The sequence below is a fragment of the Sparus aurata genome, chromosome 15 (genome assembly GCF_900880675.1).
Source record: "Sparus aurata chromosome 15, fSpaAur1.1, whole genome shotgun sequence".
NCBI classification, from domain to species: domain Eukaryota; kingdom Metazoa; phylum Chordata; class Actinopteri; order Spariformes; family Sparidae; genus Sparus; species Sparus aurata.
Genome location: NC_044201.1, coordinates 14162966 through 14180120, shown reverse-complemented (window position 1 = coordinate 14180120; position 17155 = coordinate 14162966). Strand labels below are relative to the sequence as shown.

The 17155-nt window shown below is 42.2% G+C and overlaps 1 protein-coding gene across 3 annotated transcripts in view; it reads right to left on the bottom strand.

Annotated features, from left to right (window-relative positions):
• LOC115596492 (phosphofurin acidic cluster sorting protein 1) overlaps window positions 1-17155 on the bottom strand; it is a 63406-nt gene that overhangs the window by 9758 nt on the left and 36493 nt on the right. For 2 of the 3 annotated variants that reach the window (XM_030441654.1, XM_030441655.1), the window contains exons 1-13: window positions 12043-12132; window positions 10733-10858; window positions 8320-8482; window positions 6812-6903; window positions 6511-6591; window positions 6093-6152; window positions 4563-4714; window positions 4378-4471; window positions 3243-3326; window positions 2347-2474; window positions 1995-2127; window positions 542-646; window positions 194-300 (exon numbers count right to left, since the gene is read on the bottom strand). In XM_030441654.1, coding sequence (XP_030297514.1) covers window positions 194-300; window positions 542-646; window positions 1995-2127; window positions 2347-2474; window positions 3243-3326; window positions 4378-4471; window positions 4563-4714; window positions 6093-6152; window positions 6511-6591; window positions 6812-6903; window positions 8320-8482; window positions 10733-10858; window positions 12043-12078 — 1361 coding nt within the window. In that variant the 5' untranslated portion in view covers window positions 12079-12132. Of the gene's footprint in view, window positions 1-193; window positions 301-541; window positions 647-1994; window positions 2128-2346; window positions 2475-3242; window positions 3327-4377; window positions 4472-4562; window positions 4715-6092; window positions 6153-6510; window positions 6592-6811; window positions 6904-8319; window positions 8483-10732; window positions 10859-12042; window positions 12133-17155 lie in introns of those variants that run through there. The other variant, XM_030441656.1, reaches the window with a different exon arrangement.

Genomic DNA, 17155 nt, shown 5'->3' with positions numbered 1-17155 from the left:
CTGCACTTTCAGCTGTTCATGAGAAAACAGGCACATTGTGATAGAATGGGTTCACGGACAGAGAGCATTTCAGCAGCTGAGCGATGGCGTCCCGGAATTCTCTGGAAGCGAGCCACCGTAAACATGCACAGTTTGGCGAGGACTGCCCCAGGACGTGTGTATGTGTATATATGTATGTATATATGGGACTCACAATCTCTGGATGCGAGTAACGATGGTGTTGAAGGCAGCCTGAACATCGGCAGCAGAGCAGGTGGACACAATGGGCTGGGCCTGTTCATGGAGCAACTCAGCTACATACTGCACAGAAACACACATGAGAGGGAGACGATGAGCTAATGGATATACAAGGGGCAGGGTTGGAAAGAAAGCAGGAACATCATGCTACATGTATACACTCCAAAGAATCTTCTTTTTCTATTACGGGCTTTTTGCAGTAATGTCAGGAAATGCTTGCAGCATGGCTAGCAGCATGTGTACTGTATATGTGGAAAGATGAACGTCAGTGTGATTGAAGTGTCATGTACAGAAAAACACACACCTGTCCTTGCCACTCCATGGTGTTGATGAGGATGATGTTCTCTGGTAGGCGTTCATCAGAGATCAGAATCTGGTTCAGCTGGTCGTACACAGACTTCCTGGGAACCTTTTAGACAAAGGAGAAGCTGAGAGTTTGAGACCGACACAAGCTGGTACATTTCTACAAACACATATAAAGAACACACCCACAGCCTGACATTAAATCTGCTGCCAAATGCGTGATTGTTTAAATGACCGTACTTCCATTGTTTGATTATAGAGATACGATTTATTGATTGGCGCCTGAAGGTTGGCCCAATTAATCATTCTGCTATCCAATTTGCTACATAAACCCTCTGCAAAACGCAATCCTGCCTTCTGTATTCTCTGGTCAAATCAAACTCTTCTTGGATACTCACCAAAGTCAGTTTGTGCAGCCAAAATGGTGGCCAAGTACATTACACTGTCCTCTTCTTAAATCAGAGTTAAGCCTCGGTACAACAAGTGCCTTTTTTTTAACATCTTAAAATGCTGCACTTCTAAAAATTAACACAGCTTCATGTTGTGTAAATCATGTTTACACACTGACTCCAAAATGTAATTGTCATTTATCTTTTCAGAACGTGTTTGCCATTGTTCACATTCATCAAAAGCCTTTAGAGGGCTGTTTGACTATCTATAGCCACCGTACATACAAACTTATGTGCGTGTCCCTACTTCAGACATACTGCCAGATCCTGTTCAGGATCAACTGGTTTGCGAAAACTGGTGGTCTTCTAACTGGATACATTTATGTCAAGGGCTTACTTCTAGGCTTTTTTCTTAACACTGTTTGTAATGTCTTTTTTTTCTTTTTTTTACTGCCGTTTGATTTTTTAATCTGTTTCTCTTCTGTTTGTGTTTCTTCCTTCCCCCTACAAGCATCTTGTTGCACTTGCCAGGCCATTAGAAAAGTATACATTGCATTAAAAAACAAGACTCACATTCAAAACAGGACACATTAACACACATTTACACAGAAACACAATACAAACTACATTAAAAAGGGGGCCAAGTACTCAATGTTTGGGACTTAATCAGAAAAAATATATAAAGTGCTGTGTCTCACTTAAGAAGTGTCTGTCCTCACTGATAAAGATCTATGGCAACAGGAAGCAATATTCTATAGATGTTTTTTCTTACTGCAGGGGACTATACTTTTGCCCTGAAGGCAGCAGCTGAAAGTGGTGATTCAAAGGATGGCTGCGGTCATCTAAGATATAGCCACTCATGAGTTTCCAAGGTGATAGGACAGTTGGGTCTGTTGGCAGCCTGTGATTGTCTACTCTGTAACTACTCTGGAAAGCTTTGTCTTACTTTTGACAGTTAAGTGCTTGAACCAGGAATCAATTAAAGAAAATAGTGTAAATGAGAAATAGTTCTTAATGTCATGCCCAATGAAAAAAAAGGTTAAATAAAATCTGTGAGTCATTTACCTGTGCTATGAGACGTGAGTCTGGGGAGCACTCGCTCTCCATACTGCTGGTCCTGTCGCTCTGGGCCTTGGAGTTCTGTCTGTCTTTCATGGAAGTGCTGCGAGCACGCCTCTGCAGTCTGTTCTCCACTTTACTGAGGATGGAGCATAACACGAGGGGCTCAAAGTACATGACAGGCAGAGTAGCGATCCTAACCAGCTGGACTCAGAAGCTAACAAAACATGTCATAAAAACAGTTGAGAAAACTCCCTGTCCAGATTACACATTCAAACAGATAAAAATCTAAAGTAACATGCGTACATACACGATGACATAACCCTATCTCATGTGCATATTTCCAGATGTGGCATACCTGGGAGACATGTGGTTTTGGGACTCCGTCTTGCAGAGCTTGCCAACAGTGCTGGTCATTCGTTCAGTGTTGACATCCCAGCTGCTCACCTCCCCCGGCCCTGGTCCGCTGTCGTCAAGCTCAGGCTCCTAAAGCACAAGAGGGAGAGCAAAGTTGAGCCAAGAGGGCTGTAAGAGGGAAATACTGAAGTTTATTATCAAACACAGGAGCTGTCATGTCCCATCACTATACACTACACTTCTCTCTCAAAATAAAGGTACACTCTATATTCTCTGTGTTTCTGTGTGTGGCGCATCTGCAGCTGGCATTTTAAGAGTTGAAAGAGTTGCGGTGGGGCGGGAGGTAGAGAGGTGCTGGCCTTGTGAATAATTGAGCTTAGCTGCTGAGCTTGGAGATAATGATGCAAGCCCACCACGACAGAAGAGATAAAGGGCCATGGTCTCTTGGCAGGTGAATAGGGAACAATGTTTCTGCAGTTTAGATATTCTGTTTGAACTGGGTTAGTGGAGCGGTGCACTGGGCCGGCTGCTCCAATCTCAGCGGAGGAGCTTGGGGTTAGACGAGCAAAGTTAGGCTGACCCGACAGCACAGAGACAACAACAAACACAAACACCCCTCATTTCGATCCTCATCAGTCAGGATCTATCCGGCATGGGGCTGCCTTGTCTGCTCTACTGATTCATAATGGATGACTGTGCGGTTTGTTTTGCCTGCCCTTGCATACTCCCTCCGTCTTTGCTGTTTCTTGGAAAACAAGTGAGACTCATGGGAGGAAAGGGCACTGAAGTGGAGAGGGCAGGGGGTTGGAACAGAAAAATCTGAGAGAGAGATCCTCAAGGGGGATTTAGTTTAGAAAAAAAAGTCAAGTACAGCTGCTGCTGTTCCAAAACACATACCCCAACGGTTGTGTCTGTGATGCTGTCATCTTGATACCGGGCCCCCTGAACTTTACATCTGTCCACAGTCAGGAAGTCTCCAGTCTGTTGGGTACACAAAAAAAAAAACCACACAGGCACGTGCATGCGCGCACACACACACACACACACACACACACACACAAATACACAAATACACATTAGACCATTGAACCACAGGTTACTTATATATGATGATCTTAAATGAGCAAATCTAACACCTCCATCTGCTCAGGTCAAGACTGGCCACTCTGGAGATGTGACCAATTTCAGACTCATGGCTCCAGAGACAGTGGCAGAGCAGTTCTAATATGTTTTACTTCAGTCCCCTCTGGATATGAATGCCTGTAGAATAACTGGCACTTGTGTGCTCGTGTTTGCTCTACTAAAAGTGTTTAAGTGCATCTTGTTGCACCTACTTTAATTTATTTTAATATTACATATTACATCAGAGACTTTCCAGTTTTCCTGCAAGACGTGTTGATGAACTTCGACTGGAGACATTTATTGAGCAAAATGGAGGGCTATAGCTGTCTGAAATGCTCAGGGCTGTTTTATTACAGACCAAAATGGATTCCCAGATATTTATAAACAGCACTCCCCCTCTCGCCCTCAGACTCAACATGTCTCTCCCTCTCTTTCTCTGCCCTTGTTGTTTCCAATGGGCCATAAATCTCTGAGTAGGAGTTCAGAAATTGCTCCAACCAATCTTCTCTCTGAGCATGGGAGCATATTTGTGTCTGTGTGTGTGTGTTGATGGTGGTGGAGAGGTCATTTGGTGTCATTCCCTATAAATACGGGTGGGCTGTGGGGGTGAAAGAGGGTAAGGACGCCCCCCCCCCCCCCCCCCAGTTCTGTAGGGGTGGGAGCTGGTGGGTTGCATTGCGCTCATGCTCAGAATATCTTGCCTGTACTATAACGGTCTTTGGGAATCCCTGAACCACAATAAGCACAGAGGACTGCCAGACATCTCAACAGTGTCCAGGGGCAATTCCTTTACATAACACTGTTTACAAAAAGAGCTTCTACGGTAATTGAGTGGCAGAACTTTGGGTAAACAGTGGGATTGAAAGGCATCAGATGGGTTTGTTAATAGAGAGAGTGGTGATTAACTCACAGGACATGACAGCTCTCTCTGCTGGCTTTTTTGGCTGTGTATGCTTCCAATTTCTGTCTGGGAGCTGGAGTGAGACATCCCTTCGAAAAACGGCCTGAAAACAGACACAAACATTTGAATTTGAGAAAACTTAGAACGTGTAATAATATTTTTTTCTGGCAATGATATTAATTATGCAGACATACTTGAGTTTGGGCTTGGGCGTGCTCAGGACACTCTCGTTGTCCTCCATCTCTGGCCCACTGTCGCTCTGGTTGTATACTTCCAGACTGTCATAGAGTAAGTCCAGATCCTCCTCCACCTCCTGAGTCTGGTCGACTGGGTCAGAGTCCAGGACCTGCCGCACAGGATAGACACATCATCAACACATCAGTATGCTGTAATCAGGGATTTGTTTTTATGGTCACGGATTAAGAAAGTGTAGGGAGCGACTGGTGCTGTGCATTAGCTAATCACTCTCACAGCTGGGCTAATGGAGCTCAAAGAACAAGCTTGAAGGGTGTAGAATGAGAAAATCTAAGCTATAAATACATCCCTGTCTTGGTCCTAAGCAGGCCAATTAAAAGGTAAGTGAGTGCGAGATGAGAGCTAAGGTGCTGAGCCTTGATCTGCCAGCTGCACAGTGGGAATGTATATCATAGGAACTGCACACAGGCAGGCTTGTGGACTAATCAGGTGATTAATGCCACTCCATAAGTGCAGAAGCTGGCAGGGAGCAGATAAACACAGTCTGTCCCCTCTCTCCTCCCTCCCGGCTATGTATTTATAGAGCTGTAGCCCTGAACGCTGCCCAGCCGCAAGGAAGGGATTAGAGATGGGGGACGTGATAAAAGATCACCGGGCCACCTGGAGCTTCCAGAAGCATCCAGCACAAGTACAACTCAGAAGGCCTGGAGGCTCTTGTAGGCATCAATAGGTTAAATTACTCAGACAAGTGTCTGTTTCCTATTTCATAAAGTTACATAGAGAGGTAAGAAGGTGAGTAAGAGGGGGAGTAAATCCTTATCCAGTCTGAAAACCTGAGTAGTTAAAACAGATCTCTTAGATATCTTTTATACATCTTCGCTGACGTAATCTCGATAACTCCTATATATTTCACAGTTCAATGGTTATTATTAACATTATAATGGCTCACCATAGATTATGCTCTAATGGACATCCAGGGGCTGTTGCACACACATGGTCAACATCCTGCTGATGACCTGATTACAGGTTATTATGCAGAATCCACAGAAATTCAAAAGGACTTGAGAAAAGAGAAAAACACAAGCCTAAATAGGACAAGCCTACAAGCCTACATTTATCATTAGATTAAGTGGCAGAGAATAAAGTTGCTAATGGATTCTGCATACGAACCGCTGCTAATGGAAATGTATGAATCATGCATCCATGAGCAGAGAGGTATTGCAACCTAGCATCATAATGATGCTTGTACCTCTGCTGTGGCTGTGATTTCTTTCCGGTCAGAGGCACATTAGAAGTGATGTAGCAATATGTTGTTTAGAAAGTCAATCCTGAGATTAGTTCCCCTTACCCCCTTAAGGACAATTTAGTGACTGATACGTTTCGCAGATGATTTACTGAGGCTTCATTATAGAATGACTGAGAAACTTGAGGGGGGATCACTAAAAATCACCACATTGTATGCTTTGACACTGATCACGTTCTCCTGGGTGTCAATCATAATAAAAGGCAATTATTCTCCTCACACTCACCTCATCGGTTACCTTGAACCTCTTCAGCAATGCCACAAACTTCTGCTTGAAGTTCGGTTGCTGAAATAAAAAGACATGCAATTATGAGAAAAAGGACCCCATGAAAAAGGTATACATTTCATGATTAAATATGCATGACAGCTGGGCTGGGGCTTATCAGTTCTCCCAGTAACTGTCCACTGGATTACTCATTCACAGCCACTCTATGTAAAGACCATTAGAATCAGTCCAGTGAACCCACAGCATTCATTTACATGCTCATCCACATCATCCTAATGGCTTAAACAAATGGAACACTGCGTGTGTGCTTTCCCTTAAAAGCTTGCACAGCCGCAAACACGGGTCTTTAGTTATTCTCATGGTCAATGATTGGCGAGCGTAAAAAAAATGCCATGTGGTGGAAATGGAGGAAACTAACTCTGGTCATGGACGTGGTTCGGATCATTTTCCTCCGGGGTTTCTTGGGCTTCCTGACCTCATCGTCTTCATCATATAGATCCTAAAATACAGAGAGGATGAATTAAATATGAGAAACCTCATTTCTATCTGCATAAACTTATTCTAAATGTAGAAAATATGTTATTATACTAGCTTCTTATAAAACATTCCTAGTATATATAATTATGCAACAGCATGCTCAGTATGAAAGCAGACTTATTTATGAATTTCACTGGGTATTACAGATTTGCCTGCAGCTACGCATTTTTTCTCGTTCTGACCTGGCCATGAACGGCGTCATCACTGGCTTCCTGCTCTGAAGAGTAGCTGTCATCGTCCTCCTCAGAATAGTTATCCATGTCTGGGGAGCGGTCTGAGGTAGGCAAGCACAGAAAAATATCAAAATAGAGGGAACCATGTCTGGTATTATATTAGGCAGCATTAAATCTGTGCAGTCTCAAATGTACAAGTTTCCTTCGGACACTAAAAGAGAAGAACAGAATTCTAATGTCGCATTGTTTAGGGAATAAAGATTTCCTATACAAGCAGTTTGTTCAGAGTGAAATCAAGCCTGCTAAAATCAATATGAAATCTACTACTTCAGTAAATGGGGCTCTTACGCTGCCAGACAAAAGATGGAAGACAAAAGATGTTATATATACATAAGAGTATCATTCTATTGTAATGAAAATGATGTTTTCAGCATATTGTATAGTTTTCACAAATATCAGACGGAGCCAAAAGACTCTATTTGTGTATGGTAGCACAACTACTACTAACTGTAAAAACAGTATACTATAAAAACTGATATATAGTACATACCATACACAGTTAGTGCATGGTATAACTCTCCACCAAGAATAGATAAAGTTGCTTATTTTACTGTCCTATTCTACACAGTTCATCAACAATCACTTGTTTTGTCTGCTTGGCAAGAATAAGTAAAATTGTATGTTAATACAAAAACATTTTCTTTCCACATAATTAATAGCTAAATCTGCTTGCTGAAATGTGATGAAAATTCTAAGTATATACAAATTAGACTGCAGAGCTCTTTTGTGATCCATGTCTTACATTCTGATGAAGTTCTAACGACATTTTCATGGCTAAAACATTTTACTATCGTTCTTTTGTTTAATGGCAGATTTAATTGGTTTGAACAGACACATTCCTAAAGAGGCAGATTTTACTGCATGTTTGACAGCTTTGGACAGATCAGGTGATGGAAGATCTTTTTTGCTAACACCTAATTCATACTTCCTTTTGTCTGCGTAAGATCCTGTGCTACATTCTTAGATGGGATGGATGTTATTAAGGATCACTGTGGAAAGGAGAAAGATAAACATCTTTCCTTTCCCTCTGAGTGACACTAGTTTAATACTCGGTGCATGAGCTCATCTGTTATGTTTGAGTGGCCTCCTTAATAACATCCAGAACAGCAAGAGATCAGCATAGCGGGATGAAGGCGTAGAGTCCAAGCGGGGCCCAATACCTCCCCCATCCAGAATTAGAACAGTGTAAGGTAATAGGCCCTAAATCTGTTCAACTCTCAAATCAACATTACAACCATAGCTGAAGAGAATAACATATCCTTGGCCACAGGTTGGCTGGGGATTAATAGAGTTTATTCTGTCCTCGGGCTGGGAAATAGGAGCCATGTGGATGGAGGGAAGAGAGGCCTGGCTGCAGGGTGAAAGCTGAAATTATAGACAGGATTTGACTGGGCAGCAGATAGGTACAGGACTGTCTAACAGACCCACGGACGGGGACGGGTGATGGCTGTGCCCACCTGAGGTTTTGGTTTTGCGGCCAGCTTGGCCGCTACCGTCCTCGTGGTCGATGGGCTGGCTTGACAGAGAGTACACGCTGATCTCCGCCACACGCACTGGCGCCTCCTTCACGTTGCTATGGAGACCTAGAATCTGTCCTCCGTCTGTTGGGTGTTGCATCACCTGGACATATGAAGATTAACATACTGGTTTTAAAAATCCATTCAAACAAAAACTGTATCCATGATACTTGTACATCAAATAAAATCATCTTTGGTATATGGATTTCATCTGCCTCAACATCAAGCCCTCTTTTACTCAGATGTCTTCTTCAGTCCTTGCGTCTATCAATCATCCTGTAGAGCCTTGTCGAAGCAGCATGGAACAAATAATATTTCTCCAACAGATAGGCAGGATGAAATAATTTTATCTCTCTCTTTAGTGAGCCAATACTGATCCAACAGGGACTGAATTGGCTTCTGTTTCACTGCTTTATGCTCACAGAGATTTACAGACTGATTACAAGCTGACAGCTATGCTATCTTTAAATAAATCTTCATTCGCACAGTGCTGCTCTCCTGTTCTGAATGTCTAAATGAGCTGAGCCAGTTTGCTCATATCGCCCAATCAGACGGTGTAACACAGTTTGCACAAACAGTTTTTGAATCAGATGAGAAGGGATGAGCTCTCATTCTAAGCTCTATCCAGGGGGTAGTTTCAATATTTCACTTGATGAATCGCTGTACAGGGAGAAGGCTCATTTTGCTCAAACACCGGCAGGGGTGCACTTGTATGCTGCATGCAAAGTCCAATAAGTGACTTTCTCCCACGTATTGCCCCGGTAGATTCCGAATAGGGGCACGGGAGAGTTTTACTACATAGCAGATGACAACATAATTACCCAACACGATCCAATAATGGCCAGTCTAACTTTAGTCATAGAGGTCTGTGGGTTGTTTCACGGCAGTAAGCACCCAAAACAACCCAGCAGTTGAATGGTATTTTAAAATGCAATAATGCATTACTCTTATTTTCAGATGTCAGTCAATCCCTGTCCTGGGGCTATTGCTGGAAAGTAACATTGGCTGAGTGTTAATGGGGCATCAGCTGCTGTAATTCGAATTGGGGAAATGCTATCTGTGTTTCTCCATTTCAAATAAGAGCGAGGCTCGCTATCTTTGTCTAAATCTCTGTCTAATTATCTTCTGAACAAGGCATTTTAATTGATCTTTGTCTGCTTTAAAAACCCAAAAACCCTTTTTAATATAATCAATCGTAATAACCCAGCTACATAAAAGGGCCCACTGTCCTCCGTTAAAAGAGTGGAACACATTGGTTCCACACAGTCTCGCAACTGAATGAGGCAGAGATAGACAAAATTAAAGGGAAGCTAACCCCAAAGTGAAAATTCAGTCATTGTCTACTCGCCCTCAAGCTGGTGGAAAGCCAGGTGAAGTTCTGTAGACCAAAAAACATTCTCCAAAACAGCTGACGTAGATGGGAAACAAAAAAAACAAAAAACAAAAACCAAGTCTCCCTACCATCACTCCATACAGCTTGTCCGTCCAAACCCAAGTCTTCTGAAGCCCTGAGATCCCATGATTTGCAAAGGCATTATGTACACCCTCTGCACATGTCTGAGCTTATGTACCCATGGCAACACTTTTAGCCAAACAGCCACACTGAAGATTTCAGCTTAAAAATGGTGTAAAAAACATTTTTTAAAATCAGTTTGTGATATTGCATCTTTTTTTATACATTTTAAAACTAAGTACCTATCTTTGTCAGATATTGCTTCAGTGCTCTTTTGCTGTGAATCTTGAAACTTCACCTGACTTTCCATCAGCAGGGGGGTGACATCTAATGACTGAATTTTTCTTTTTGGGTAAACCTTTTCTTTAACCGCAGAAAGTATTGATGTGTGACATCCACACTTGGGAGTGGCATCAGTAAGCAAGGCAAATAGAGCTACGTCTGGTACAAAGAAGTGACAAAACATACATTTAGTGTGACATAACTGCTAAGTCCCTATAGCATGAATATTTTTTTTTTTTTACATCAAACAAACATCCAGAAGGGGCTTTATATCAGCTCCTATGCCATTATTTCCGCATCGCATGGCTGAATATGTTGTTTTCCGAAAAGTGCATATGAAGCCAGCTCCAGATGGCCCATAATCTCACACAGCAGTACGTGCGATGAGCATGACTCATCTGAAATGATGTGTAACACAGGAGTGCCTTCACTCTGGCAACCAAGACATGGTACGCAGACACTAATAGCCATGTCAATCACTGTCAGAGAAGAGCAGAATGCAATCACAAGCTGAGAGAAAAGTGAGAAATGTCTCTGAAGAGAAAGACAGACGATGAAACATGAAAAGAAAATAATAATAACTGAAGCTAATGCCCCAGGTGAGGCCCTGTACAGTACCTCAGCCATATTGATAACTCCCACAGCCAAAGTTTTGTAGCCCAGGATGGTTCGATTCTTGTAGCGTTTTCTCCTCTGCAGCATAATCTGCAGTCTGTTGGCATCCCTCTTTAGAAAATGGGGGTACTGAAAATAAGAAAAAAATAAAGTCAAATAGACAGTGCAAACTTTCTCCATGAGAGACCCCAACTCTAAGCCTAACCCCAACCTGCCATGTGCAATAACAGAATAGATAGTGTCTTTTATCAGGCCTGTTTCTTGCAAATAGCATATTTTTTTCAACCATACGAATGAAATCATAAAACAAGATCGTATGTATACACCATCTGTTCACAGCTCCCTCCTTTATCACATCAAAAGATGTGTGTGAACAGATGATGGAGGCATTACCACACACACCTGGTTCAAGTTCATGTAAAAGTAAAGTCAGTCCCGCTGTACACAGATGCCAGCAGTAAACTAATATGGTGGGTGTTAGATGTATTCATACTGCCAACCAATGACAGAACAACTAAAAAAAACTTTCTGTTGTCAGTCTGCTGGACTGTGGCTGACCTGCTGCTGAACCTTGATCAAGACTCACGTCTCTGCAAATTTGTGTCTCTTCCTCACATTTGCTCTTTTATCCTCCTCTGGTCTGATATTGTCTTCCAGAAAGTTGAATCTTCATGTTGACTTTTCTGGCCTTCTCGGCAAATAATATTCACACAATACAACTTGTAAGATCAAGTTTCACTAGTTGGTTGTACATCCCTGCAGCAATATCCAGGTCCAATATAGCCACTATTTTTTCTCAACTTTACTCAGTGGGAATTTTCAAATGTGCAACCTTTCCTTTTACATACTTTGTCTGTTTTTCACAACTTGTTAACTTGTCCTAGCTTTGCTCACTTCTATAGTTGTCTACCAATTCCAGTCCAAACGTAGTCAGCATGCACAAAGTGTAGATTCTGATTTGAAACAACATTTTTTCATAAACAGATTTACATCAATGACTCCAGGAATGATTAAGTTCTGTACAGAGAAAGGTTGCACCATCAATGACAGAAATATCATCAATTTCTGTCCCACTACATTTTAAAGACCCTTCTGACCAGAAAAATACCATGAAAAGTTGTGGTATTGCCCAATATGTCTGAGTCTGATTTGAAGAAAAAATATATTAAAAACACATAAGTAAATACACAGAGATATTCTGAACTTAACACTTTGGGGTTCAAGTTCTGATAAAGGCTTCAACACAATCCTGCCTGTCAAAAAAACCTCCCTATCAGTGTGAGAATTCACAGTCTAATGTCAAGAGTGCTTGCCTGTAGTGAGAATGTGAGCTCCAGATCCGTCTCCATCAGTCCACAGGGTGGGAGGACGTACTCATTGGATCTCAGGAGACGCTTCGAACCCTGGAAGACACAACAAAGCATAGTGAGATTAATAAATGCTACATATAAACAATCATACAGCCGGGACTTCCCGGTTTGTTTTGGCAGCTAGCTTGAAATTGGTACAGTTCTATTCTGGAAAGAAACCGCCACACATTGTTTGTTTTTGCAAACTCAGTGAAATTAAACAGGCTCCCTTTGGAACGACAGAAAATCTCCCCAAATCCTTCATCTCATTTCGTTTCTTAAGACGTGATCTATCCAGACAAAAGTGACTAAGTGTGCAAGCCTTATTCTAGTACCAGCCTGCCTCACATTCACACATTTATGCAGGATCACACCTTGAGGCAGCCTAGTACAAACAGTCCTCCACTCCTTCACTGCTTTCTAGAGGACAGTACTACTAGAACATTTGAAATAGAGGTCTGGCATCCTGCTCAGGGACATATCAGGAGCTGCTGTTGAGAATTCTCCCCACAATGATGTAGCTGACATAAGGATTCAAAACAGCAAAACCTCACCACAAGATTCAGGCTCTAAGCTACCTGCTAGGATTCTTAATCATGCTCTGTGTGGGATGTCTGGTTCAGGTGGAACTATGACTGTAACTTGAAAAATGCTAGCTGCTATCTTGTTGTCATGGAGCTCTGTTATAAACTAACCACTGTTTCAAGTCGCTAATCAAAACCAAATTTAGCTTTATTATCTAATGCTATTTCCAGTTAAGACAGTCTCATCACCTGAGCTAATTCTGGGACCTGGCAGAAAGTTGCCATGGCCAAACTGCACAGGGATTTAAATGCCACGGGTTGTGGCAATGTCTTCTAAATGTAAGGACACAGTGTGTCCTCGGAAGACCTCAGCATGTTTACAAGCCTTGGATTAAAGTCCATCATGCTCCTCATCAAGTTTCAGTTTCATTCTTCAACCAAGCTTCCTTTTCCACCTCTTACAATCTCAAAACAGGGAATCAAAGTGTGAACGTGAGAACAGAAACAGCTTGTCAAGTCTCTGGTTCGTCCATTTTATGTCAAGCCGTGAGTGCTGAAGACAGGCATCTGTTCTGGAATACATTTGGCAAATCATCAGCTGCTGTAAAAATTTCATAAGTCCCCAAAGCTTAGTTCGGGTACCTGCTAAACCTGCCAAAAGAATTAAGTAAGACTTGGTGAGCAGCCGAGAAGTAAGGATATCCTGTATCTGGCTGAATACCTCTTTAATAGTCTGATGCAGTGGGTGCGACATTGGATCCTAATGTCATGCGAGCTGCTAAATCATGTAACAGATACCAAATGAAATCGTTGGGTGTGTGCTGAGGAATCATCCAGGGATATCGGAGGGTGTTCAGTGGTGCACCTGCAGGTGCAACCTATGCCCAAGTGATCTAAAATTGCTAAATTAACTGGGTTTCCAATCAAATTCTTTTTCGGTCTAATCACACCTCCCAATTTAAAGTGGATGGGCGTTAGAGAGGGCAGGTCAAGGAGAGTCCAGAGAGACACAAACAGAAAAACTAGGCTAACAAACTTCCAAAGGTCTTGTGAGCCATAGCAGGCGAGAGGATTATAAGGGTCTGTAACAGCCAATGGCATACAGTACATATCCACACTTCAAGTATTCAACTCGCTTCAGAACACCAAGCAGTGTAAAGAGCCGGGAAGAAGAAAACAAAATAGAAGATTGCATATAGCTCGATATGACAGGCAAAACAGACCCGACACCACAAAGTCAATTTATTTCTAAGCTCTTGGACGACTACGCCGGTGTGAAGGTTTTCTCCCAACTTCCACTTTATCTTCAGCAAACAGCCTCAGAATATTTGACTGAACTGAAAGTGTTTCTTGAAGCTCATTAGCGCTGCTGTCTGAGAAAGAGAGAGGAGGCCCTGGGTGTGATTATCAGCCCTTGACACTCCTGTTCAGAGTTTACATGTTCTGGGTGCTCTACTCTGTTCCTGTGGGTTTCCTCCAGGGGCTCCAGATTCCTTCAACAGTGACGGATCTTAATGAGAGACCATCTTGCAATGGGATCACACCAGCTGTGACACCCGTCAACATGTTGACATTTCAACCCATGACTATTCATAAGTTAATACTACACGAGTACTACTTTGTCGGATCATACTTCAAACTCAGCCTTCATTTTGATCTCAGCTATACATCTGTAAAGTTTCATGACTGTGTCAAAGTGAATGTTGGCCAGTGTGAAGGGGGCACCTCTCTACTTGTGGACCCCCTTTGGTGAAATGCACCCTTCTGCAAACTTGGCCTTGCACGGTTGTGATGCTATCATGCTGACAAAATCTGTCCATAGACAGACATGCAGTACACATACCTGCCAAAGTTCTCAAAACTACTCCTATGGTAGTTCCTCCTCCAATAGCTGTCTCTTGGACCACATTGTACCATAATATCAAACATACAGACTCACAAGGCAAAAAACATCACCAGCCGACACGATCACAGCCGGTAATCATGTTCTAGGTAAGAAACTTATACATTAATAGCCAACAAGACAGCTGAGGACATTATCCTGGGCTTTGGGAAATACTGATTGACATTTTACACCATTTTCTGACTTTTCATAAATCAAATCAAATGTATCAGTTAATTGAAGAAATAATAGACAGTTTAATCAACTATAAAAAAAAAAAAAAGAGCCCTACCACCAACCTTTCCATGATCATGAATAGATTTAAGCGGGTACAACCAAAGGATAGGTGAACAATAATTTCAGCATGAGTTGAAATAAAAACAGCATATTCATATGACCCAATACCACATATACAATTTTCTATCGTGAAATGCAGTGCTACTAGTCTTTAACCATTTTAATACAAGAATTCCTTCATCAAAATAACATGCGGTTAAAAAAACCTCAAGTCTTCCAAGTATCATGGTGTTAACTAAAAAGTTAAGTAGTGTTGCATCAGATGTCTCAAAATCCAACCTCCACTTCCTCTTTTCCAAAGTCACTGTTACCAACAGAGCAGTAGAAAGTAAAGGGTGTTTAAGCTCATGGACACAGATGTTGCTAGGATAAACAATGCTTGTGTTACACAATAAATCAGTGCAATAACCATTTAAGTGTTTACGTAAGATTTGTAGTCATACTAGCGATTTTATCACCCCATTGAGTATTACATCACAAATTTTCAACAGGTGTTGTTTGTTGAAAACTTTCAAAGTCTCAGTCTACAAACTTGTTAAAATGCAAGCACATATACTTAGAGAAGACATAACACTGTGTTCCAGCTTACCTTTCAAAGAAAAAGAACATTTTAAAAGAACCTTTGGTGTCAATTGTTTAAAATGCATGAAAGGACACTTGTTGAAGAAGGAAAGGGAAAATGATCGGGATAAAAAAATATCTAACTTTGCTGACACTTGCAAAGCATTCAGTTGCAATAAGCAATTTTCTGTCCAGCCTAATGGCTTAATATGTTTCAGAGAGGGACATGCTGACAGTATCTCGACAGTGGCCACGACTTTTGTTTTGTGCATAAAGAAAAAAAACGAGTAAATCTCCGTCTGAGTCTGACCTTGACACTAACTCTAGCTCCACAAAGAGGCCTTGTATGCACTCTTTTCTCATGCTCAGTGGCGGGTACAATGAATCAAGGCACAAAAGCTGAGCACTCTCAAACTGCCTGACATGCATTAACAATACAGAGCCTTGGCAAGAAAGCTTGAACTGAATGTCCTTTGCCCCCCCTTCTGCTGCCCTCTCTCCCCTGTTACAAGCTTCTCCACTGTCTTTCTGGGGCCATATGGAGGGGATGTTACAGCCACTCTGCTCCACCAATCTCCATATGCCTGTGGGAAAACAAGTTCCACTTCACACTTCTCTTTGAGATTACTTTTTTAAACATGTTAAATTCTCTAAATTGGCTCCCCCCCTTTGCAGCAACGACAGAAAGGGATTTAGGGTCAGGACAGAGCTCAGTGTGCAATTGTATTAAAGAGGTTTTTAGCTTCTGCTTTCACCCAACACACACCTCATAGAGACACACACATACACATAATTGGATCATATCTGAGTGTACAGCAAATGGAAGTGCTTTGGACAGCAGCTTGCACTGAAATGTGGATTGCACGCCTTTCCTATCATAATCCAGCTGACATCGATGTCTGGCTACAACCTCAGGCTACTGTACATAGAAGAGACAGGAAACAAAATTCAGAATCATGTCATGCACTTGCTGTAGCGCACAGCGTTGCAAAGTCATGTGCAGAAAATGCAGCAGAGGTTTCTTTGAGGCGGCCTGAGCTACTCGAAGTGACCCAGCGGTCTGCAGGGTGAGAGACAGACGACCATCTCCCGGGAAACACAGGGCCTCCCGGAGACTAAACTGCAATCTCATCATGCTGCGGCTTTGGGAAACCATCCAAATGGTTAGCCATTACAAGGGTTGTGTGTGCGTGCAGGCCACACTCATCCTGATGAGACCCAGAGAGAGAAGAGAGACGGCCACTGTATGCAACAGAGAACCGATGACATGCGGTATGAGGCTTTGTCATTCACTGTCTGAAAACAAAACCCTCTTATTCGTCTGTCATCTTCTCCAACTGTCTCTTTATCCCCTCAGCGTCTCTGTTCTCCCTAACCAAACCTGCTGGAAATTGCATTTAATGCTCCAGTTCCGGAGCTGCGGTGAACAGAGCTTTGCTCGGCTGTCCTAAGGGCAGCTCAGCAGAAACGGAGAGATTTCACGCTCTGGAGACAACGTAGCTCACGGATAAAGCCACACTTGGTTGGTTACTCTCTCCTTCAGGATGACAGTAGGGGGGGGAAACGACAATTTGTTTCTCTTTAAATAGAATGCCCAGTATTGCATAAAATATAAAATTACATTTCATAATGAAGGCGACAATATTAACAGTGGGACAGAAAAATGGTCAATTACTGAGGCATGAAAGCAGAGAGCAGGAACTACAGACACAGTGAAGCCTTTTACAAAAAAATGGGTTTAAAGCGCGAAGGCTCTTAATCAAACTACATGACAGCTATATAAATTGGAATACATAATTTCGTGCCTTTTTAT